This window comes from Lemur catta, chromosome 11 (genome assembly GCF_020740605.2).
Source record: "Lemur catta isolate mLemCat1 chromosome 11, mLemCat1.pri, whole genome shotgun sequence".
In the NCBI taxonomy this organism is placed as follows: Eukaryota; Metazoa; Chordata; class Mammalia; order Primates; family Lemuridae; genus Lemur; species Lemur catta.
This window is the reverse complement of record NC_059138.1, coordinates 80,937,458-80,961,950: the sequence shown is the minus strand read 5'-3', so window position 1 is coordinate 80,961,950 and position 24,493 is coordinate 80,937,458. Positions and strand designations below refer to the sequence as shown.

Sequence of the window (24,493 nt, the reverse complement as noted above, 5' to 3'; positions counted from 1 at the left end):
GGGAGATTCAAGATGGTTGTAAGTAAAAAAAAACTAGTGTAAACTTACAAGCCCATTGTTCTCTGTGAAAGCGTTTTTTCACCCTGCCTTTACATTTTCTTCTTTTCTCTCTTGCTCCCTAGATTGTAGTTCACCTCACGGAGGACCTGCTTTCCCGGGCTTCAATGACAGTAGTGAATGGATGTCCAACTCTGACCATCAATGTCTCCACTGCACGTGAGCATTGGCTGGAGGGAATGCTGAGGCATGAGATAGGTAGGGGCAACCCTTTTCCATTTGTTCATTTGTAATATTGGGAATCATCCCCAAAGAGATGTTATTTTAGAATGGATTTTTTTCTTAGTAGTATTTAGCAAAAAGTCATGAGGTTGTTAAGCTTCACTTGGACTAAAGCTAATGTATTTATATATATATATTTTTTTAGGATACTGTTTAGCTGTATTAAGCTTAGAAATTTATTTACCTCGTCTGGATTTCTGTTCCCCCACCTTGAACTGAAGGGGTTGGATTAAATTATATTCTTTTCAAATATCAAGTCTATGATTCTTCTCTTTATTTATTATTTGTTTTTTAGAGACAGGATCTCACTCTGTCACCTACGCTGGAGTGCAATGGTGCGATCGTAGTTTACTGTAACCTTGAACTCTTGGGCTCAAGTGATCCTTCTGCCTTGGCCTCCTGAGTAGCTGGGACTACAGGGTGCCTACCACCACGCCCGGCTGATCTTTTTATTTTTTGTAGAGATGAGGTCTCACTGTGTTGCCCAGCCTGGTCTCAAATTCCTGGCCTCAAGCTATCCTCCCGCCTCAGCCTCCCAAAGTGCTGGGATTACAGACCTGAGCCACTGTGCCTGGCTGATTCTTCTCTTTAAAAAGTAAATTGTTAGGCCAGGCATGGGGGCTCACGCCTGAAATCCTAGCACTGTGGGAGGCCAAGTGGGAGGATCCCTTGAGCTCAGGAGTTCCAGACCAGCCTGAGCAAGAATGAGACCCTGTCTCTACTAAAAATAGAAAAAATTAACCAGGCGTGGTAGCACTCGCCTGTAGTCCCAGCTACTTGGGAGGCTGAGGCAGGAGGATTGCTTGAGCCCAGGAGTTTGAGGTTACTGTGAGCTAGGCTGATGCCACATTACTCTACCCCAGGCAACAGAACAAGATTCTGTTTCAAAAAAATAAATAAATAAATTTTTATAAAGGCTATACCTCCTCTAATGAGACATATGATCCTTTTGAAGGCAGTATATTCCTTCAAACCCCAAAGATGTTAGGGTTGTGAAATTTTCTACTTTGTTTTGATTTGTAGGCACATATCAATTTGATTTTAGAATTGTTGATAGAATCTTTCTTTTGGGGAAGAATTAAAACAAGAATGGCATTTCTTATTATTCATGTAACTTTTCTTCTCCATAGGTACACATTATTTTCGAGGTATTAACAACCTCCAGCAGCCGTGGAACAGTTGGAATGGCCGTAAAAAACATGAGCTAAAGCCAAATAATCCCACAGAGGAAGGCCTGGCAAGTATTCACAGTGTCCTGTTTAGAAAAGACCCCTTTTTATGGAGGGCTGCCCTCCTATACTACACTGTTTATCGAGCCAGCCAGATGTCTTTTTGTGAGCTCTTCAAAGATATTGGCAAGTTTGTCAAGGACCCCAATACAAGATGGGATTATTGTGTACGAGCCAAAAGGGGATGGACTGATACTTCCCGACCAGGTAGGTGTCCCTTAACTGTAGGTTTTCTAACTTATTGACTAGTTGTCTGGTGATTTTGGTTATGTTCTAATCTCCGAATCACAGAATTCACTCATCTATCAAAAATAAAACCTATGTTACTTGAGATCAATGCTAGTTTTCCCAAACCATATTTTCTTACCATTATTTTTACCCAGGTCATTTTGAAAATTTTCAGACCTACAGACTATAGAAAGAATGGTAGAATGAATACCCATATACCCATCATCTAGATTAACCAATTGTTAACATTTTGCCATTTTTGCTTTCTCTTTGACTTTTAAAAACAGCTTTATTGAGATATAATTCATATGCCATACAATGTAACCATTTAAAATGTACAGTTCAGTGATTTTTAGAATATTCACAGTTGTTCAATCATCACCACTATCTAATTACACAATGTTTTTATTACTCTGAAAAGAAATGCATACCCATTAGCAGTCATTCACCATTTCCTCCTCTCTTCCCCAGCTCTTTTACTTTTAGTCTCTGTGGATTTACCTATTTTGACCATTTCATATAAATGGAATCATATAATATTCTTTCAATTAGCCTGATGTTTTCAAGAGTCATCATGTTATAGCATGTATAAGTATTTCAGCCATTTTTATTACCGAATTAATATTCCTTTCTATGGACACTTTATTTGTCTATTCACCAGTTGATGGACATTTGGGTTGTTTCCACTTTTAGGCTATTATCAATAATGCTACTGTGAACATTTGTGTACAAGTTTTTGTGCAGATACATTTTCAGTTCTTTTGGGTATTTATCTAGGAATGGAATTGAGTCATATGGTAACTCTATGTTTAACCTTTTGAGGAACTGCCAGACTGTTTTCCAAAGGGACTGCATCTTTTTACGTTCTCACCAGTGTATGAGCAAGTGTTCCTATTTTTGCACATTTCTTGCAAACACTTGCTATTTTCATTGTGTAAATTATAATAATTATTATTCTAATTATTCTAGTGAGTGCAAAGTGGTATCTCACTGTAGTTTTGATTTGCATTTCCCTGATGACTAATGATTGTTGAAGAGCCATCAACATTTTTTTATGTGCTTATTGGTCGTTTGTATATCTTTTTTGGAGAACTGTCTATTTAGATCTTTTACCTATTGCTTAATTAGGTTGTCTTTTTATTATTGAGTTATAAGAGTTCTTTATGTATTCTAGATACAGGTCTTTTGTCAGATATATGATTTACAAATATTTTCTACCATTCTGTTGGTTGTCTGTTCACTTTGTTGATGGTGTTCTCTTTGACTTTTTAAAAGTAAATTTTAGACTTGACATTTTAATACTAAAAACTTGAGCATGCATCTCTTAAGATAAAGAACATTCTTGTACCTAACACAATATCATTATCACACTTAAATGAACATAAATTCAGCAATATCAATGAATATACACACCATGTTTAAATTTCCCCAACTTTTCCAAAAATGTCCTTTATAGCTATTTTTTTAAAAAATCCAGATCCAGTCAGGGTTCATACATTACTTTTGGTGGAGCAATTCTCCCCACCTTTTTTCTTTTTCAGGATAGTGATTTCTTTTTTCGAAGTCCAGGCCAGTGTTCTTATGGAATAGCCCACAATCTGGATGTGTTTGATTGTTTGCTCATTATTAGATTCAGGGTAAACATTTTTTGCAAGAATACTGTGTAAGTGATATTGGGTCACATCAAGAACCACCTAATGACAGATTGTCTCACCATTAGAGATGCTAAGTTTGATCCTCATTTAAGGTGGTGATTACAAGCTCTTTCTTTGTAAAGGTACATATTTCTTTTCCCCTTTGTAATCAGTAAGTTATTTGTGAGGTGACAAAGACTGTGTGAATATCCTGTTCCCCAACAGAGTTTCACCTAATGGTTTTCAGCATTCATCAGCGATCCTTGCCTGAATCTGTTATTTCATTGCGGATGTCTAGCACTATTATTTTTATTTGTCTAAAGAAAATAGAGGCCAAGAGTACAAACACAATGTATGTTGATGTTCACAAACAGTTCTAGTTCAAAGTAAATATGCTACTCTAACAGAAGTTTAAAAAAATTTTGTCAGCAGTATTAAGACTTTAGATTGCCCAGAAAGTCTTTTTTTGTTTGTTTGTTTATTTTTAACAAGATGAGCAAAGTGTATAATAATACAAAAATGCCTTTGAAAAAAGGATAAGAATTAAGACATATTTAGCTGGATGTGCCTGTGGTCCCAGCTACTCAGAACGCTAAGGCAGGAAGATTGCTTGAGCCCAGGAGTTTAAGTCTACCCTGGGCAACATAGCAAGACCCTCATCTCTAAAAAACAAAACAAAACAAGACAAAAAGAATTAAGAAACGTTTGTTTGAAAGTCATTTTGGTTTTCAGATTAGTTCAATATATCAACAAATTTTCTTGTAACAGTATTTTTAAACTATTTATTTGAAGCTTGGAAATACTCAGGTCAGTAATGGTTATGTTGTCAGCCCAGCCCACGTTAACATTTTATACCAGTGATGTAGTTGTATGAAAGTGTGGTGCCTGCGAGCCATGAGTAGCAAGACAAGAAGCAGGAAAGAGGAGGCTGTCTGTTCCCTGTCTCTTGTGTGTGCACAGCCACCTCCAGGCGGGCTTTCAGATAAGAAATGTGTCTGCCATTTCCTATGTCCTTTTTAGATCCCCTTACCTGCATTTTAGTGCTCTGTACTCAGATGCACAGGGCATTCCTGTTGCCCTTGACCCCCCCCCCCCCCCCCGAGGCACATCACTTTTAGACTAGTCATTTTTTTCTTTTCTTCACGTACTTTTAAAAAATTTTTTATTATGGAAAATATTAAATGTATACAAAAGAACAATTAATATGCTGAACCCTCATAAATACATTACCTGATGTTACAGTAATTGTCAATATTTTCTAACTGTGGTTCATCTATTCTTCCAAGTTCATCTTTTCCTGTAGTATATTAAAGCCAATTCCCACATCATGTCCTTTTACCCATGAAGATTTCAGTATGCATCTCTAACTGATCAGGACAGTTTTTTTTTTTTTTTTTCATAATCCCCATGCTATTAGTATACCTAACAAAATTAACAGTAATTCCTTAAATATGACTTTATATGGAAAGATTTTAGTCCATTTAATAGAGTAAAATTTTGAAAAATTTAAACAAGTTATGTTAGGATGAGAAAAAGGTTTTCTTTATAAGCAAAACATCCTTTTCTGATTCAGATCTCATGAACTGTTCCTGCTTTTCATGTCCTCTTTATCCATTTTTTTCTATTTTTAAACCTACATAGTCTTTAAAATCTAGTTTTAATTCTTATTTTCTTAGGGAATAACAGTTTCAAAATCACCTAGAGCATTATTAAACGGTAGTGTTTTTTTTAATGCGGGGAAGGTTGTTATTATTTTTGTAAATACCAGGAGTTTCTGAAATCCTACATCTCTACGCTATCTGTTAAGACCTAATTTCTCTAAAACTATTCCCTGCCACACACACAGCCCCGCTCACCCTTTCTACCTGAATGCCTTCATCACATCATGGGAGCTAATGATTGTGATTGAATGGCAGGAGTGGGGGAGGGTGGGATGATTATTTATAAGAGTCATATATTGGCCTGGCACAGTGGCTCACACCTGTAATCCTAGCACTCTGGGAGGCCGAGGCGGGTGGATCGCTCGAGGTCAGGAGTTCGAGACCAGCAAGAGCGAGACCCCGTCTCTACTAAAAATAGAAAGAAATTATCTGGCCAACTAAAATATATATAGAAAAAAAATTAGCCGGGCATGGTGGTGCATGCCTGTAGTCCCAGCTACTCGGGAGGCTGAGGCAGTAGGATTGCTTAAGCCCAGGAGTTTGAGGTTGCTGTGAGCAAGGCTGATGCTATGGCACTCACTCTAGCCCGGGCAACAAAGCAAGACTCTGTCTCAAAAAAAAAATAAAAATAAAAATAAAATTAAAAAAGAGTCATACATTTTAAATTACCAGTTATTTATAATTAGGAAAAAAATGTTATTTTAATAATGGGGATGACATCTGGGGGGAGGGAATTCTTAATGAAAAGCTATTAGTCTGCATACTGTCCTTGTATTTTCTAAGACTTCACATTTTATGCTACAAAGATAGTTAAGTTAAACGTTGACAAATTAGAACTTTCTTTATGCAGATGTAATTCTTCCAGTAAAGGGAATGGATTGGTATCTAATTACTTAGTCATTTTTCAACCATCCTTTTCTTGGGGTAGCGTTACTGTCCAATGAATGAGTATTGAGGGCAGTACTGCTAATGTCTACATAACAAGCCCTCATCAACTAGAGATTTGCTTTATTTTCATGCAATTTTTAGAAAAAAAAAAACCTTTTCTATGAAAAATAAAAATTAAAAAAAATTTTTTAAATATGAGAAAATGAACACTATTCTGGTTCCTTCAGGGTGTTTTAGTAAAGACCAAGTATACTTGGATGGAATTCTTCAAATCCTCCGATACAGAGATACCATAGACTTTCATCTACTTACCGCTCTGGGAAAGGTGAGTAAAACCAATGGCACATAGTCCCCAGGCACACCAGATTAGCATTTCCTCTAGCTTGATTTTATGAATCCTAAGACTCAGGTTCAGACTGTTTTTACTTTATTGCTGGAATAAGTTTCCTTTATGTGATAACAAGAAGGAGAAATATGGTTCTGTCACAGAACCAAATGATCAAATTTCCCTGTGGTCAATAAGAGATAAAGAAGGGAATAGGAAATTTGGGAATATATGTAGTTTATTTTTATTTGAATACACATCTTTTTCTAAAAAGCATCTTTGTCTAAAAGCATTTTAAAGTAAGCTGCAACTGTAACACTTCCCCATTAATATCTCCTAAGAATAAGGATATTCTCTGATGTGATCATATGATTTTCTTATTTAAGAAATTTACCATTGATTCAAAGTAACATTTAAAATAGTCTACTTCAAATTTTCCAAATTGTCTCAAAAATGTCCTTTGTAGCATGTGTGTGTGTGTGTGTGTGTGAGGGAGAGAGAGAGAGAGAGAGAGAGAGAGAGAGAGAGACCCAGGATCTAATCAAGATTTATGCATAGTATTTGTTTATAACCTTTCATGTCTTTTTTTTTTTTTTTTTTTTGAGACAGAGTCTCGCTGTGTTGCCCGGGCTAGAGTGAGTGCCATGGCGTCAGCCTAGCTCACAGCAACCTCAAACTCCTGGGCTTAAGCAATCCTACTGCCTCAGCCTCCCCGAGTAGCTGGGACTACAGGCATGCGCCACCATGCCCAGCTAATTTTTTTCTATACATATTTTCAGTTGGCCAGATCATTTCTTTCTATTTTTAGTAGAGACGGGGTCTCACTCTTGCTAGTCTCGAACTCCTGACCTCGAGCGATCCACCCGCCTTGGCCTCCCAGAGTGCTAGGATTACAGGCGTGAGCCACAGCGCCCAGCCCTTTCATGTCTTTTAATCTAGAATAGTCTCCCTTGCCCCATTCTTTTTGTTTTTCATGACATTTTTAAGACTCAGGGATAGTTTTTTTGAGAATCTCTACAATCTTGATTATCATATTGTTTCCTCATGATGAGATTCAGGTTAAACATTTTTGCCAAGAATACTTCATAAGTGATTTTGTGTATTTCCTGCTACATCAGATTAGAAAGCACATATCATTTTGCTCCATTATTGTTAATGTCATGTTTGATCACCTGATAAATGAGTGACTACTAGATCCTCCCCCATTGTATTAATAAGTAATCTTTGGAATGATACCTGTGGACAACTGTTCCCAAACAGCCTTTCAAAGAATTATTTTAACATCCATTATCTTTTTCCAAATCAGTTATTACACTGGTGGCAACAAAATAGAGATGATCTAATTCTGTTATATTTCTTCTTTTACTCCCCTTTTTTTGTAGTATTATTATGGACTTAATTCTTTTTTATTGAGCTTTTTTCATGGCTGCTCCCGTGTTGTTTTAAATGTATCTCTATGTTTTCTGGCAAAGTAAAATGCCTGGGTTCATCTTGTACTTTCCCTACCCAAATCTGAGATTAGCCATTTCTCCAGTGAAGCCTTGGTTCCTTTCAGCGGGAAACGGTATTTAGAAAACAAGATCTGAGTATCTTGCTACTGAGGTGCTCTTGCTTCTAGAGACCTTTTCAATGAGCATATCATATTATTTGTCTTAAATCATAATGATTTAAATTCAAATCAGACTCCACTTGATTCTTCCCCCTCCCATTCTATCTAATATATTTGCATCTCCCTTCTCTTAAAATGATAATGCTGTTTCCCAATATCAGTATATTTACTCATTCTCTTCTATAATAAACTCATAATGGTTTAAGAATTGCTAAACCATACCAATATCAACAAACCTATTTTCATTACATTTAGTGGTATACATACTAAATAAAATAAATAATTTTGAATAATATTAAACATTTTTTAAATTTAATAAAATATAGATATAGTATGAACATAATTTCTTTTCTCAAAGCCTTCCCACTGAGCCTGGAAGAGTGTTGATCAGAAGACCATAATATTTAAAGTAAACCAGGTTTTGGAATTTAAGATGCAAAGATAATGTATAGAACTTAAAATGTTTCACCCCTAAACCTAACCTATATATAAATACCCTGAATTACTGGCTTCTTACCTAGGTGAATAAAAGAAATGTGAAATTTTAAAAAAAATACTTACAAAAATTCAAAATAAAAGCAAGAGACTGTAATACAAATCACAAATCATTATGTTTCCCAAATTAAATAGAAACGAGTGTCTAATATACAGGTTGCATATCCCTTCTCTAAATGGTTGGGATCAGAAGTGTTTTGGATTTTCAGTTTTTTCAGGTTTTGGAATATTTACATTACTTACCAGTTGAGCATTCCAAATCCAAAAATCAGAAATTTCCAAAAGCTTCATCAATGAGCATTCTTTTGAAGGTCATGTCAGCACTCAAAAAGTTTCAGATTTTGGATGGTTGAATTTGAGACGGTCATCTGGTATAACTGTGCTAATTTTTCTAATTTATTAATGTGGCATTTATATTCTAGCTGTTTTATTGATTCTTTTATTTAGATTTAGTCAGGTTTTTTAGATTTAGAGTCTCTCATATACACATATATATTAAGTTTGGTTGTCTAATTTCCAAACAAACTCAGTAGGTCCAAGATAGAGTGTTAAATCACGTTTGACTTCCTTTAATTAACTTCCTTTGAATAACTACTTTTAATATGGTCATAGTATGAGGGTGCAGACAAATACATTCTAATTTAACATAGTGAAGAAAAGTAAGCTGCTGATTTTTTTGTTATTTTGCAGCTATTAAATAATTTGACAGATGATCGATATACTTTCATGTAAGACCCAGGGAAGAAATTCATCTTTAAAATGTACCTTGTGGTTATATTTTAAAATTAACACATCTTCCTTTTTCAGGTTTCTTATGAAGATGTGGATCGCTTAAAAGGATTGGCAGTTATTGAAAACATGAGGGTCCCTCACTTCCTGCAGGACTATAGCCGATATATGGAACACTTACAGAAGATCATGGAAGTGAATGAACTGACAGACAGGGAACTGAAAGACCTTATATAATAATTAGCATTCTTGCAAACATAGCTAAACTATACCTCCATGTATATTACCAATTGGGTGCAGTTAGCACCAGCATATTTATAAAAGAAGAATGGCTGTTTGAGTTTTCTGAAGAATGGTCATCAGTATTCAGCTGAATTTTTAAGTTAAGTACAAACCTTAAACTGTTTTCCTAAAATGTTTCTATAGGCTGCAGGAGGAAGTTACTCCTATTTTCATCTGAATTTCAACAAAGCCAGATGAAAATGTTACTGCTAAGTGTTTTTGAAGACTCTTGGTCAAATTGAGTGATAACCTTCTGGCTGAAGTTTAGCACTGGCCTAGTGCTTCTGCCTGAGCACCAGAGCCAGCCCTGACTGGAGATGGCTGAATTCCGGTGACATTCAGACTCCAAAGTTATATTTTGTTTGATAAACAATGGCAATTATTCTCCTTTGAAAAATTAGTTTTGTGATGCTCCAAAAAGCTAATTATATCAGGATTTCCTATTTCTCTTATATGTTAAGTAATGTTAAAGGGAGGGCAAAAGCAATTTGAAAAGTTTCCATTAAGTTTTCTGTTTTAACATTATTGTCTTACGTTTTCAAAATATAAGAACTAAATTAGAAAATTACCTCTTTTTGTCCAGTTATATTTTCATTTACTGAAACATGCTGTACCCCTTCAAATTTTTTATAAAGTTCTAAGGTCTTTCCCTCTGCATCCTTTATATAAATGGTAAGTACAACTTCCAGAGCAATTTGTCTACAGAAACCAAAATAGTTGGATACTACTCAACTTTTTATTAAATGGAATATGTAAAGAGCAGGAGACAAATAGTCTGACCTAGTTAAATGTAGGAGCGGGATGTTGACTGGGTAGCACCTACAGTAAACTTGACCATGCTCTGAAAAGTCAAATTTCTGGACATTGCCATTGAGAAGCTGGTTTTGTGATATTGGTTCAGTGTATTTTATCAAAATCTTTGACTTCATCAACCCAATACTGACACAGTTTGAATTAAAAAATGAGAGTTCTGTTTTGCTGGATTTTTCTTGGTATAAGGTTATACACCTAGCTTTGTAATTTATCAGTTTCAGTGTACACTTGGATATGTTAATGTATACTTGGGGTCAAATGGTTCTTCATACAACTTATATTAATGATCAGAAAGAATGCTGCTATAAATACCCCATTCAAGATTGCTCCTGAAATCTCTACCCAAAGTTATATGAGAGTTTATTTTTACCTCAGTTCAGGCTAAAATATGGTGCTAACACTGGTAGATGTATGCTGTGAAGCCTAGTCCATGTTCATGCTAGAAAATGATTTTAGGAATTCTTTTGCAGGCTAGGTTATGTGATTTTTCTCTTTCACACATCTAGAAGAGGTTGCCTCAAAGAAGAATGTTGCAGCAAACAGGATATACTCTAGCTGGTGCCTGGGGGTTCTTGCAAAGCCAGGTGTCTCACCTTTGGCAGTAGAGGGCCAGGCCCTTTGGAGCAGTGAAAGCCCCCCACCACCACCCGCTGTGCTGGCCAGTATGTGTCTTGCACATCTGTATGCCAGGCTGGGGGCAGAGTGTGCCAGCACTAACCAGACACTGGAATCTACTCTGGACACCTCAAGCATGTATCTCCTTATACCAGTCATATACTTTCAGCTTTGTGTAGTGTTTTCTTTTTCTTTAAGAGACAGGGTCTCACTATGTTGCCCAGACTAGACTTGAACTTCTGGGCTCAAGTGATCCTTCCACCTCAGGCTCCCCAATAACTGGGAGTAAAGGCACGCACCACCATGCCCAGCTTTTATAGTATTTTCTGACTTCATCTTAAAATTTATCAAAGGTGATTGTGAAAACAATGTCTTAAAAGTATAGACAGAAATGGCAATATTTATGTCCTGTGATTTAAGCCCAAAGGTTGTAAATTCAACATTTGCAGGCAATAACACTGCCAATCTTATGTTATGGTTTAAATATAAAGGAAAATCATAGCAGCCTTAATTTCCTTTTGGTGTAGGATCATTTGCAGTGGTTCTAGTCCCTAAATTTTAAAATGGAGAGAGATTCTCTCTGTGTCTGATTTGGAAAAGGCACTGCTTTCTTGCCTTACTGCTTTAGTATAAAGACAAAAAACGTGAGCACTCTGCAGATAAAAATGACCTTAAATCACACTGATTGTCTTAAGATACTTTAAAAGTTAGCAGTGAACCAAAAGTAGTTTCATATTAGCAAAAATACTTAAAAAGCTCTAAGCTTTAAAAGTTGAGATTGAAGATTTAATGAATGTTTATTAATTCTTTTTCCTGAAAGAGCATAAGGTCAGTTTTGTTCCCTAAAATCAAAGTTTTAATAAACAGAAAATGATAGCAACGGTACTTAGAATAGTTGAAGATCATATTAATTTGAATAGTTATTTGCTATAGGATATTGATTTCATCAGTTTTGTCCACTATAATTTTAACATAAAGTTGTATCAAATGCAAATTCTGATAAACTGTTGGGTTTTAATACCAGACAGGATTCAAAGTCAAATTAATGTTTGCAAACATAAATCCATAGTCTTCATTTCTTTATATTTTCACTTTTGTAAAAGTGTTTAAAATTTGTATTGTTTGTTTTGTATATCTTTGGACATTTTGTGTCTAGCTATAATAAAAAGAAATAGCACTGAGGTTCTTAAATGAAGTATGTGGGTATATATGCATGTAAACTTCTTTGAAAGCCTAATTATATTTTTATTTTGGTGTTTCTTGTTTTTTATTTTGTGGTGATTATTGAGAGGACATCAGTCATGCTTGTCTTCTAATGTCCTTACTTACAGAGAAATATTACATTTGTCACACTGTGCCTTTCCCCTAATTAGTTCCGGTTATACCCTCATGGGGCATATGGAGAAGGGAAAAGGAAAAGGGGACAATTCTGTCTTAAGTTACTACTCTGTTCATTTAGTAAACTTTTGTGCAGAACCTGCTGAAGAGCCAGATCTGTGCTGAGTGCCAGAGATGCTGTGATGAGGAAGTCAAGAGACAGTTTGGTGAGGAAGGGAGGCAGAGTTTACAAGTTACAACACCGTCCCGTGCCCAAAGGGTGCTACCAAAACACTGTACACTATAGTCAGTAGGCCTGCCCATGTGCTTGAAACAGAGATTGCAAAGTGGTGATTGTTCACAGGATTTTATTACTGCTCTTTGCAAGACTTATGTTTGGAGCTAGAACAGATTAAGCCCAAAGGGGAGAGATCAGACCAAGAATGTAACCGCTTGGGTCAATCAGAGAGGCCTGTGGGAGATCCCTTGGGACCTCCAGCAGATGCCCAGGGGAGCCAACACTTTATCCTTAAGAAGATGAGCACTGAGCAGGGACTGAAAGGAGAGTATAGGTACCCTCCCAATCAGGGGCATTTGTGAAAGCCTTGTCAGCCAGCTATGTTTTTTATGCATTTTTATTCACTTAATGCCTTGAAACTGATGCCAGGATGTGAGGTACCAGTGCTTATTAGCAAGCTGTGGGAGAGCTTTAAGAGTAGGTGGAATTTCAGTGGGCAGTAGTTTCAAGAGATTGTGGAGCTCTGGAGAGTTATTCCCCCCAATATGGGGATGAGATAAACCTGAAAAAACCCTGCCACTATATATAACAAAATTCTTAATAGAAGCAAATATGCAAGATGTCTAAAATATATAAAATTTAAATAAAGCAGATATTTGGCACCCTTGGCATTTTAAAATACCTTTATCATATTTGAGTACTTTCCTAGTTAGTTACTGTTATGTCTCCAAGAAAATTAAGCAGCTTAGATGCTACAGGTAAACTGACCCTCCTGGATTTAGGAAGACAGTATTTCTTTTTTGTCACTGCTTTGTGTTGGAGATCAAATTCTCTTTATCTTGAGTTATCTGGAATGCTCCAGTCAGCAATTAGATAGTAACAAGCAGAGAACAGCCTTGCAGGGCATTTGGGCAGTCTTTGCGTGCCTCCCCACAACTCTCCAGTAGAGGGACCACTAGCTCTTTTCTTTTTCCCTTCTCTTCTCACTCTTCTCCCGGTATTTTATCTTTGGCTGGAGGCCCTCTAGATTTTTAATCTCACTAGTTGACCCTTGCAGCAAAATCCCAACCTACACTCTGATTTCAAGCAAGCATAACTGTTCTACGGAAGATTTGTAGATCACTTTAAAGAACCCAAGAGAAGGAGTAACTGAAGTCACCTGCAGGCCTATTCTAAAATGTTTCCTCCTCTACCCAGTGTAAATCTCACACTGACAAATTTGGCATAAAATTTTTGAGATGATTTGGGCTGAAAAGAAATATCTATACTGTGTATATTTACTATTAACAGTCTTGAGAAATAGCTTTAATAATATTCCAGTGTGTCCATTTGATACAATATCTATGTGAGATACAAGCAATAGTGAAACCAGTTTTTCCCTTTTAAGGAAATGAGAGAGAAGGAAATACTGGGGAAATTCACCAGATCCTCCGGCCAAAGAGATTATTTCTCAGCTGAATAACAAAGCCCCACAAACCGAGGTCCCATTGTTTCTGGATCACAGGCAAGGCTAGGGAACTCACAGTTTCTAATCTTAAATCTCACTTTTCTTAGATACAAAACAGCTTCCTGGCTTTTACCAGACCCTAGATACCCAGTAACAATGCAGTCTTAAAAGGCTTTAAGCCTCTGGGACGTCTTCAAATAAAATACTGGAAATTGCAGAGGACTATCTTCCTCTCATCTCACCCTCCCCTCCCTCAGGTAAACAGACCTCCTAAAAATTGGAATTCCTTCCCAGGGCTGTTAATGCAAAGCTCAGAGGTGTTTAGGGATTAGACATGTGGCTGGATTTGTCTCGAATAATTCTAGGTTTTGAGAACATGAATATCCTGTATATTGAGGATGGGAATTGGGGCCTTTGCCTCCAAACCCTCTAGGAGCCATCTGGAAGCTGCCAGTGGTGAAGGCGGAGGCCCAGGCCAGCTCCTTGGAGTTTTGCTGCTCCTGTGCATTCACTGCTCCGAGCTGGCAGTGCACATCGTCCACCCGAGAGCCCAAGCACCAAAACCAGAGTCTGACTGCTCCTTGCCAGCAGGCCTAGGAGACCCCTCAGGAGGTAACTTTGAAAAGATCTGATTTCTAACTTCTCAGTAATTTGGTCTTCTTAGATATGTAAATGATGATGAATGACATTCAGAAAAATTCAGAAGAAAAGTTCAAAAAAATTCCTAGAGCTCCAGTTGCTTACCAATACTATAAGGATTTACTCAACATCAGCCTTGTTTGGCAGTAAGAGTAATGAAAAAAATCCTCATTGTGAGCTCCATCAGGATGGCAAAGCCCAAGGACTCAAGACTCTTAATAAAATAGTCACAGTAACAGGGGTTCTCTGGCTGTTATCTGTCAACTCCAATCCTACACTTTTTCAGCTGCCTTCTTAATTTCAGACGTAGGGTTGGGTAGCTTTGTTCTTACTGCTGAATCACTTACCTAGCCATTGAAAGTCACACTAAAATTCTGAGTAAATAAGCTGCCACAGTTCTTGATACACCCCCATCTCTTTCCTCTTTAGTATTATTTATAGTAGGTTCACCAACATTTTTAGGCACTCTCTCCACATTGGTGTTTCTCGAAGTATGAGCCTCGGGGCACCATCACCAATTCATGTGGACCATGGGCCAGGTCTAGTCAGTGTTCCATCATCAGACTCTGGGTTAGGGCTTAGGAATCTACATTCCAGAAAGCTCCACATGTGATTCTTTCATGCACCAAAGTGGGAGGACCACTGCTGCGAGAGAAATTCTCCCCACTAGAATAGCGTGAAGGAAACTGAGGGCCTGGGAAATGCAGTTCACAAATTGCCAACCACCATCCAGCAAGTGTGCATTAGGGAGGGCCTAGTTCCTGGATCCCGGCTCCCCGTCCGTGGGCTTTTAGAGTCAGTGGATGAGGCACGGGATTTGTAGCCCAGAAATTCGTAGGATCCCTCAGTGCATGGAACAGGGATGGTGCTGTGTTTGCCAAGAGGTAAAGCCATCTCTGGAATTTCTACTTTAAAATGCCACTTCAGTGTCTCAGAACTCAGAGCAAAGAAACTACCACCCAGTACACAGTAGGCTATCAGCCTGACGCACTTTCTAGCTGAAAGCTCAGGCTCTGTCCACACTAGCTGGTTCGAGAGCAATCACACAACCCTGGCCAACTGCACTCACTCCTTATCACAGAAACACTTGAGTCCTCAATGCGACTCATCCCCAGCAATAATCATTTAACTGAATAATTCATCAGAATGAAAGTCAGCAGGATGCTCAGGTGATTGCATCTTCCATCACAGACTAATGATTGGAACTCGGCCTGCTAAGCAGATATTATTAGGCACCCCCAGAACCAAAAGCACCAAGTGAAGCATGCCTTATATGGTTTGACCCCAAAACGCAGGAAAACAGAAGCAGGTAGGAAATTCCCTCTGGGGCTTTTTATCTCTCTCCCTTCTCCTTCCTGCCCAGGCCACCTGGAGCCATCTCCAGGAAAGAACAGAACTCTTCAGGGATAAAGCAATGCCCTGTGTCTTGCTGTTCTCTTTAGCAGACTTTCGAACTTCACTGCCCAGGCAAACCAGAGTTTTCCACATTACCAAGCCCAGCCTGGCTAGCTGGGCACACAGATCAGAGAAAAAGAGAGTGCCCCCTCCCCACCCGCCATCCTGGATGGATGAAGGGAGGAGCAGGAGACACCCCTGGCAAGCAAGAGCCAGAGGCCCCAGGGTGCCCCAGAAGCACCTCACCTTCACCCTCGAAGCTTGTCCTTGCTGTCCCGGGCTGCACCTGCACTCCTGGCCTGCAGTGGTCAGGCCTGGCCGCCCCACGCTCTCCGCCATCCGCTTTCTGTGGTCCGCGTGTTTCTGGGGCAAGACCAGGCTCCCAGGTCAACCTTGGCTACTCAGCCTCCCAAGCACTTTCCAAAAAGCAGGAAGCCACAGGAAATGCTCCCGGCCTGCTCCTTTGCATTAGCCCCGCCCACCTTTGTCAAGACCACTTGTTTTCCACAGCCCTCCCTATCTGATAGACGGCCCCCCACCAACTGCACTCACTCCTTATCACAGGAAAACTTGAGTCCTTAGTGCCCACCCCCCACCCCCCCAACCATATCATTAATATTCATCACAATGGAAGTCAGCAGGGCACTCAGGGATCCTCCCCTCCCCGACTATGGGAACTGCCTGTTAAGCAGAGGCAAAACCAAAAGCCCCAGGAGAAGCCTGACTCACAAGGCTTGACCCCAAAGACCAGGTCGCCTCCACCGCCCACTAGTGGCCTCTCGTGCCCAGCAAACTCATCCCAATAAGGGTCCTCCTGCCTGATTTTCAGTGGTGGTTTCAGTCCTTTGTGCCCATGCTCCCAGTGGGGCCCTGGCACCTGAACTCATGTCCCTCTTCATGGCCCCACAAAGGGGCCTCCTCATGCTTGGCTGGGGGCCACCCACCACTGGACACTGGTCAGCTCTGTGTGCTCAGCTCAGCCCAGCCAGGATTTGACAGCATCCTCCAGACTGTAGAAAGTCACCCCCATCCCAAGGGCACATCCCACATTTCTCAGTGCTGTCCCGCCTGGCCATCTTATCACTAATGCCATGGATCATGCATTTGGGTGGTCTGGGAACTCACAAAATCCTCCCATCACACTGCACTCCTGTCCTCCCTAGGGACGCTTGGACACCACTGGAGAGAATAACAATGATTGTGATGACTTCACACCAAATACATTTCATTTAATTTTTATGACAATATTAACATGGTAGGTAGGAATAGCCTCATTTTTCATATAAGGAAACTGAGGCTCAGGGGAGGTTGAGTAACTTGCCCAAAGCCATGCCAGTAGTAATTTCCAGAATGGATTTGAACAGGTGTTTGGGCCATAACACCCATTACAGCCAAGTCACCGATTGCTTTCCTCACTCTCTTCCTGCCAGTGCCCTAACTTGCTGGGACCTCCGGCTCTACCTGGGACCATTCCAGGGCCTGCTCCCAAAGGGTGGGCGGGATGGGTGAACATCAGCTCAGAGGCAGAGAGGCTGCAGAGAGTATGGGGTGGTGGCGGAGGGAGGGAGGAGAGGGGACACCCTTGAGATGAGAAACGGCTCCACTGGCCAACTCCAGGGTTTCTCTGCTCTCTGCTCCCTGGCTGTCCACGTCGGGATCTGCCCTGGGTGACCGGCCGGCAGAGGCCAGCTGGTGGAGGCCTCCCTCGGCCTATGTGCTGCTGCTGCCCTTGGCAGCAGAGCCTGAGGTGGCAGAACCACATCCACTTGACTTCTGGGAGCTGAGTAGTTCTCCTCCCTTACCTCAAACTTGTCCTTGCTACACTCCGTCACCCTTCCCTGAGCCTTATTCATTCATTCATTTTCTTTTCAAATGCTACAATGTGCCAGGTTCTGGAGATCCAGACATGATAGTCTATTCGTGTCCTGCGGCTGCCATAACAAAGTAGCACAAACTGGGTGGCTCACGACAGAAATGTATCCTCTCTCAGTTCTGGATGCCAGGAGTCCAAGATCAAGGTGTACACAGGGCCCTGCTGCCTCTGACGCCCATAGGGAGAGTCCAACCTGCCCCTCCAGGTTCTGGGGGCCCCGTCCTTGGCGTTCCTTGGCTTGTAGATGCATCACTCCAATCTCTGCCTGCGCGGTCACCTGGCATTCTCCCTGATTGTCTCTGTCTTTTCCTCATTTTATAAGGACATGGGTCATACGGATGAAGGGCCCGCCCTACTCCAGTATGACCTCATCTTAATCAATTACATCTGTAACGACCCTATTTGCAAATAAGGTCACATCAGAAAGTGCTAGGTGTTAGAATTTCAATGTATCTTCTTGGAGGACATGATTCAACTCATAACAAGGCAACAGCCTCCCTGTCCTCAATATATCATCATCTTGGTCATAATGCTGGTGATTGGGAGTGGGCCAGCCTTCTCCAGATGCGCAGTCCCGCTGGGGGCAGGCCTGACAGCTGAGGGTCTCCTGCTCCCTCTCCCCAGCCCCACCCACAGGGCTCACCTGGCCGGTGCACAAGGTGTGACTAATGAATGACAAGCAACTCAGGGCTTTTAAATAGCCCTCTCTTTTCTGTCTGTGGCTTTTAACTTACCCTCCAAGTACTATATATTTTAATTTCCCCATTCTAGAATTAAATAATTGAATACTTTCAGTGACTCCTCCCTAGCAAGAGACCACTCCAGGGAGTGGTACAAAGGGAAAGAATCATAGAGGCTCATCCCTCCCACACGCACACACACCTCCACTGTGAGGACTTCGGCCCTCTTGGTCCACAGGGAAATCTAGTATTTATTTATTCTAGTAAAAAGCATAAATGTTCTATTGTCTTTTCTGTGGCTTGGGCCTTTTCATTATTTATGTGTGTAAATTCATCGTGATCACGGAACATTTCAAACACACACAAAAGTAGAAAGAAGAGTATAATGTCCCCAAGACTCAGCTTCAACAACTATCCACAGTTTGCAAATGTTAAGTGACATCTGGATTTTAAACTTTACTGAGTCCTCTCATATTTACCATGCAGGGGAAGAGGGAAGCAATAGGCAGTCCGTTTATTAACTTAATCTTAAAGCGTCTAGAAAACTTGTGCTTGTAGTTCTGTCAGTTGTGTGAAAATCCTGCCTTCTGGGCTAAAGGAAGGGCAGACCCGGGCTGCGGAGTGGAGGAGGCGGCTCCCAGCAGGAGGGCCCGGGGCTGGGCCATTCCCACGGCTCTGCTGGGAAAAGGCGCCGCCACCCAGTCTGGGCGGGACTGGAGCCTTTCACGGCCGAATGTACCCCGTGTTAGCCAAGCGAAGGCGCCATTTAAACATCTCAGCCCAGCTCTTACTCCCTTCTGGGAGGCTGGAGTCCCTCTGCTGTCTCCTGTCTACTCAACCAGCAGAGCTGTCCCTCCTTGCTCCCAGCCTGTTTCAACCTTCCACAGAGAATGCTCCTGCCATGGGGGTGGAGACCGAGAGGGGCCACCGGGCATGACCCCAGGGCGTGGAGGACCTCCTTACCCACCAGGCCCGAGGGTGCCAGGTCAGTGATTTTCTAGTGCAGCCGCCACAGGCGTGATTTGAGACGTCCCCCAGTTTCACTTAGGAAATAGCCCAGACACCTGAGGCTGGGCAGCCCGGGAATTCGGGAAAGGTCCCCTCTGCTGATCCACAGATGAACCACATGGGGAAAGCCAGTGGTTGCTCTAAGAACTAATAACAAGGGAGAGTGAAGTCTCTGCCCAGCTAAGTCATGGCCTTCGGGACCTGCTGGAGGGAGACAAGCGTCCAAGTCTCTCTCTCAAGACAATGGGGTGGGCCGGGCACACTGGCTGATGCTTGTAGTCCTAGCACTCCGGGAGGCCGAGGCAGGAGGATCCCTGGAGGTCAGGAGTTTGAGAGCAGCCTGAGCAAGAGCGAGACCCTGTCTCTACTAAAAATAGAAAGAAATTATCTGGACAACTAAAAAAAAATATATATATATATATATAAATTAACCGGGCATGGTGGTGCATGCCTGTAGTCCCAGCTACTCGGGAGGCTGAGGCAGGAGGATTGCTTGAGCCCAGGAGTTTGAGGTTGCTGTGAGCTAGGCTGATGCCACGGCACTCTAGCCCGGGCAACAGAGCGAGACTCTTTCTCAAAAAAAAAAAAAACAAAGCAGACAATGCAGTGAGGAACGATGAGGTAGGAAGGGGCTAGAATAGCAGCACCCCCTACTCCCCAAGAAAGGAGGGGCCTGAGGGCTGCAGGCAGAAGGGAAATCAGTTTAGTCCTTTCTTCTCAATTCAGTTCTGTGCTCATGATTATAAACTATTGTTTCATTTCTGATTCCCAAAGTGATGCTTTCATACTCATTTCAGAAAATTAAAAAGATATGAAAAACGAAGACAAAAATGCTCTTATCTTACACACACAGAGAGAGAGAGAGAGAGAGAGAGAACAGAGTAGAAAGAAGGGCGAAGAACACTGGCTTTGGAGTCAGGCTAATTTCTGCTTCCACCTCCCCAATAGGCTTCCAGCAAATTGTTCCTCTCTGAGCCCCGGCACCCTGATTAATAAGATGTGTCTCATGGGATTGTCTGGACAACTATATGAGAAATATTCATAGAGTTTCTAATACAACTCCTGGCCCTAATAAGCCATCAATAAATGCCAATTGTAATGTTGCAGTTGATAAATTCTTTACCTGAAAGATTTAAATTTTTTTTTTTTTTTTTTTTTTTTGGAGACAAAATGTCACTCTGTTGCCCGGGCTAGAGTGCTGTGGCATCAGTCTAGCTCACAGCAACCTCAAACTCCTGGGCTCAAGCGATCCTCCTGTCTCAGCCTCCCAAATAGTTGGGACTACAAGCACGTGACACCATGCCCGGCTAATTTTTTCTATCTTTAGTAGGGATGGGGTCTCGCTCTTTCTCAGGCTGGTCTTGAACTCCTGACCTCAAGTGATCCTCCTGCCTTGGCCTCCCAGAGTGCTAGGATTACAGGCGTGAGCCACTGCGCCCGGCCATGAAAGATTTAAATTTGCCTCTGTTGTACACCTAAGAGATGGTGGTTCCTGCTCCACTGAAATAGAATCGGGTCATCTTCGCACTGGGGACTCCCTGAGGTCAGAGAAGAAAAGAAGGGATAGTGACTCCAAGGCCAAACCTGATGTTTTCCCAGGATGCAGTGTTGATTTGGGATTTTCCCACAAGTTTGGATCAGGCCTCTCCAGGAGAGCCATGTGCTGGATGTGCCAGGATGGGACTGCACGAGGTGCCACCACCTTTCACTGGGGCCTCTGCCATCAGTCTGCCTTGGCCCTTCCGTGTTTTGTTGTCTGTTGGGATTTATCTACATCTGCCTCTCTGTCTCCCTGCAGAGCTCCTCGCCTGCTGTCTGATCTGATTGCCTTGTGCCCCAGCCCTGTGTTGCCAAATATACAACCTCAGCCCTGCTCGGTGCTGCACCCCCAGCGCAGGTGATGAGACTATTTTTAGTACGGATGCATGGAACCCAGGCATGACTTTAACAACTGGGTCTGGCTCAGTGCAGCAAGAATATCTCTGCGTTCTGCATGACTGAACAGCTAAGCTGAAAAGGGACAGAAGTAAAGTCAGTGGGAGGTGACCAGACAGAGAACAGTGCTCAGTTTGCAGAGGCTCAAAGGGCACATTTCTGGAAAGTCATAGGAGCCCCCATAATACTCCAAAGATGAGGATGCACATCTGACCTCATCTGCAGGCTTCCACTGATAACCCCCATTGCCTTTCGTTATCCATCAATTTATGTGACTTGTACTTGTTTATATTTTCAATCAGGGTTTGGAGAAGGTGGGAGTGGGTGGTAATTGTGGTAGAAGAAATGTGTTCTGGAAATAAACCCCCAGGTGGATAAAGCCACACTTCCCTTGAGCAGGTGAAGGTCTGGGATGTGCCTTGCTCGTTCTTGGTTCTGTGGGCAGGTGAAGATGAACTAGAAGGTGGCCACTAAGTGGACATCGGGGCTTCTTAACCTCTGCAGTCCTGACATTTTGGGCCAGATCATTCTTTACCGTGGGGGCTGTCCTGCGCATTGCAGAATGTTAGCAGTATCCCTGGCCTGTCCCCACTAGATGCCAGTAGCACCTCTACTCCTGATGTGACAACCAAAAATGTCTCTGGACACTGCCAAATGCACCTCTCCCCCCAGCGAAAAACACTGGCTCCCTCCAGCACATGTTAAGTAACAAGTCAAGATGTGAGCACTCGGCCGGGCGTGGTGGCTCACGCCTGTAATCCTAGCCCTCTGGGAGGCTGAGGCGGGTGGATCGCTCGAGGTCAGGAGTTCGAGACCAGCCTGAGCAAGAGTGAGACCCCATCTCTACTAAAAATAGAAAGAAATTATCTGGCCAACTAAAAATATATATATATAGAAAAAATTAGCTGGGCATGGTGGCACATGCCTGTAGTCCCAGCTACTGGGGAGGCTGAGGCAGTAGGATTGCTTAAGCCCAGGAGTTTGAGGTTGCTGTGAGCTAGGCTGACGCCACGGCACTCACTCTAGCCCGGGCAACACAGCGAGACTCTGTCTCAAAAAAAAAAAAAAAAAAAGATGTGAGCACGTACATGCCAAAGAATCCCCGTGGATGGTTAGGACCATCGGGGCCAGAGGCAGGCTGGGTGCAGTGTGGGCTGGAGTGGCAGAAGGCCCTAGGAAGGGGAGTGTTGGTGTGGAGCGTGGGGGGAGGGATTCAGGGATGGGTAGATTTCAGTGGATAGAAGGTTTTAGGTAGGAGGGAGGGCTCTGGGTCAGCAAGGAAGGAGAGTGCTGGAAGGGTGGTAACGACCTTGAACTAACTGCAGGTGATGTACACCAGCATCCATGCTTTAGCTACTGCAGAGGTTTAATGAGAAAGTCCTAGCTTCTCCCTCAGTAGAGTTTGCAGATTTGTTTTGAGACTTTGGTCGTATAATCCCATGGACCATGTCTTTCCAGACCGAAGCATTTCCATCCTTTGGGCATCTTCCCAGGTGCGAAGGAGCCTAATCTCTGGGTTAGGAACTGGATCTCCACGCCCTGTTTCACACTGAAGCACTAAGCCCTGGACTTGGTGACATGCTGGTAAATACCTAACAACTGGCTCTCCGTGGAAAACACCCTGATTGTATCCTGTGCCAATTTCCATGGTGTAAATACCCCTACCAAGGGCACTTACAAGCTACCAGTAAACAAACAACTGGCTGGCAAAATTCCCGAACACTTACCATTCAGCTCCCATGAGCAAGTATCAGCTGCCTCTAGCCCACCGCTGCCTGCATGTTTCTCTGTGAGTCCTGTAAAGAATGTTTTCTTTAGCAGTTCAAACAAAAGGTGTTACATATTCATAATGGAGCCAACCTACCAGTGCAGAACATAGATACAAAGAGAAAAATCCTTTTCCTGGTAAAACATGTCTCACTGTCCGGAGAGCGGTGCCATTTTCAGCTTGATGAGGTACAATTCTAGTGACCCTGATACAGCCCAGTGTGTGCCCATCTCGTGCACAACTCCTAGTAGACCCAGCCTGGAGCTTCCACGATGTCTCCTCTTGCAGTTGTACCTGATGTTATTACCAGTTTTCATCTGAAACCACTGGAAAATAGGACCATTTTGTCTTTGTTTCTTGGCCAGGAATCGCTTGATCCTGAAAGTCTTGCGAGGAGACACGTTGTGGAATGGGCCAACTGCACCTCCCGCGGTGGCAGAGACGGGGAGAGAGAGCCTCACGTGGCATGCCCGTCCACAGCGGCCTCTCATTTGTTCAGACCTACTGCGGTTTTCATTTCTGAAGTCAGCACCATTTTTATTTTTGGTCTAATTAAAAAAAATTTTTACTTAAACGAATTATTTAAGTGGGGGCTTTTTTTTCCCTAAATTGCCATACAGCTTTTTCAGATGGCTTTTTAATCATTGTGATTTTTTAACAATGTGAATAGCTATGATTAACTACTCCTGTCTTCCCTGCTAATCTGCAGGCTTCCCACGAAAAGGACCACCTTGTGAAGAAGTGTCTGGTACGTATCAGCCCCTCGGTGCGCACGTGTGGGGTGGGCAGATGGAGAGATGCTTTGGCTTTCGCTCTCTCTTCCCTTCCTTACGTGACTCTAACAGCAGGCTGCCTCGCAGCAGCCCCGGCAGGCTGGAGAGGGTGCTGTTTGTGAAGCCCCTAGGAGGGAAGCGTCCAGCCTCAGCCTGGTCCCAAAGGTGCTGAATGAAGGGGCATCGCAGCCTCCAGCCTGGTCCCCAGGGAGGTTTACATGCAGATGAGCCACCCCCATACCTGGGGATGGCTCGATCCAAACCACTTTAGAACTCAAACCCCCAGGCCATGTGGAGCTGGGTCAGTCCTTACTGTCAGCATTTCAAATTGAAACATCCAAGTATTCCTTTACTGAGGGGTAATAAGTAGAAATGAAGCCCAAACAAACATCTGAGTCAGTTTGGCAGCCTTGCAGGTGCAGAGTTGTTATCGAGAAACAGGGACGGGCACCAGCCCAGCCCTAGGACTCTCAGCCGGCACCGCAAAACCAAACAGGCGCAGGCTGCTTACACTCCCTTAATAAAGCACTGCACTCATCTGGCATGCGGACGTGTCTGTGTCCTCACAGCTCTGCTCGGCCAACACCCTTGTGCACTGAACCCCCGCCAAGCCTCAATTCCTGCACTGACAAA

General features: G+C 42.3%; 1 protein-coding gene and 1 pseudogene across 2 annotated transcripts in view; both read left to right on the top strand.

The window, feature by feature from the left end:
- Positions 1-11,974, top strand: part of KIAA0895 (KIAA0895 ortholog) — a 50,076-nt gene extending 38,102 nt beyond the window's left edge. For both annotated transcript variants that reach the window (XM_045565147.1, XM_045565146.1), the window contains exons 4-7: positions 123-255; positions 1,410-1,715; positions 6,147-6,244; positions 9,156-11,974. In XM_045565147.1, coding sequence (XP_045421103.1) covers positions 123-255; positions 1,410-1,715; positions 6,147-6,244; positions 9,156-9,314 — 696 coding nt within the window. In that variant the 3' untranslated portion in view covers positions 9,315-11,974. The remainder of the gene's footprint in view (positions 1-122; positions 256-1,409; positions 1,716-6,146; positions 6,245-9,155) is intronic.
- Positions 5,939-6,064, top strand: LOC123647887 (annotated as a pseudogene).
- Positions 11,975-24,493: the final 12,519 nt, after the last annotated feature.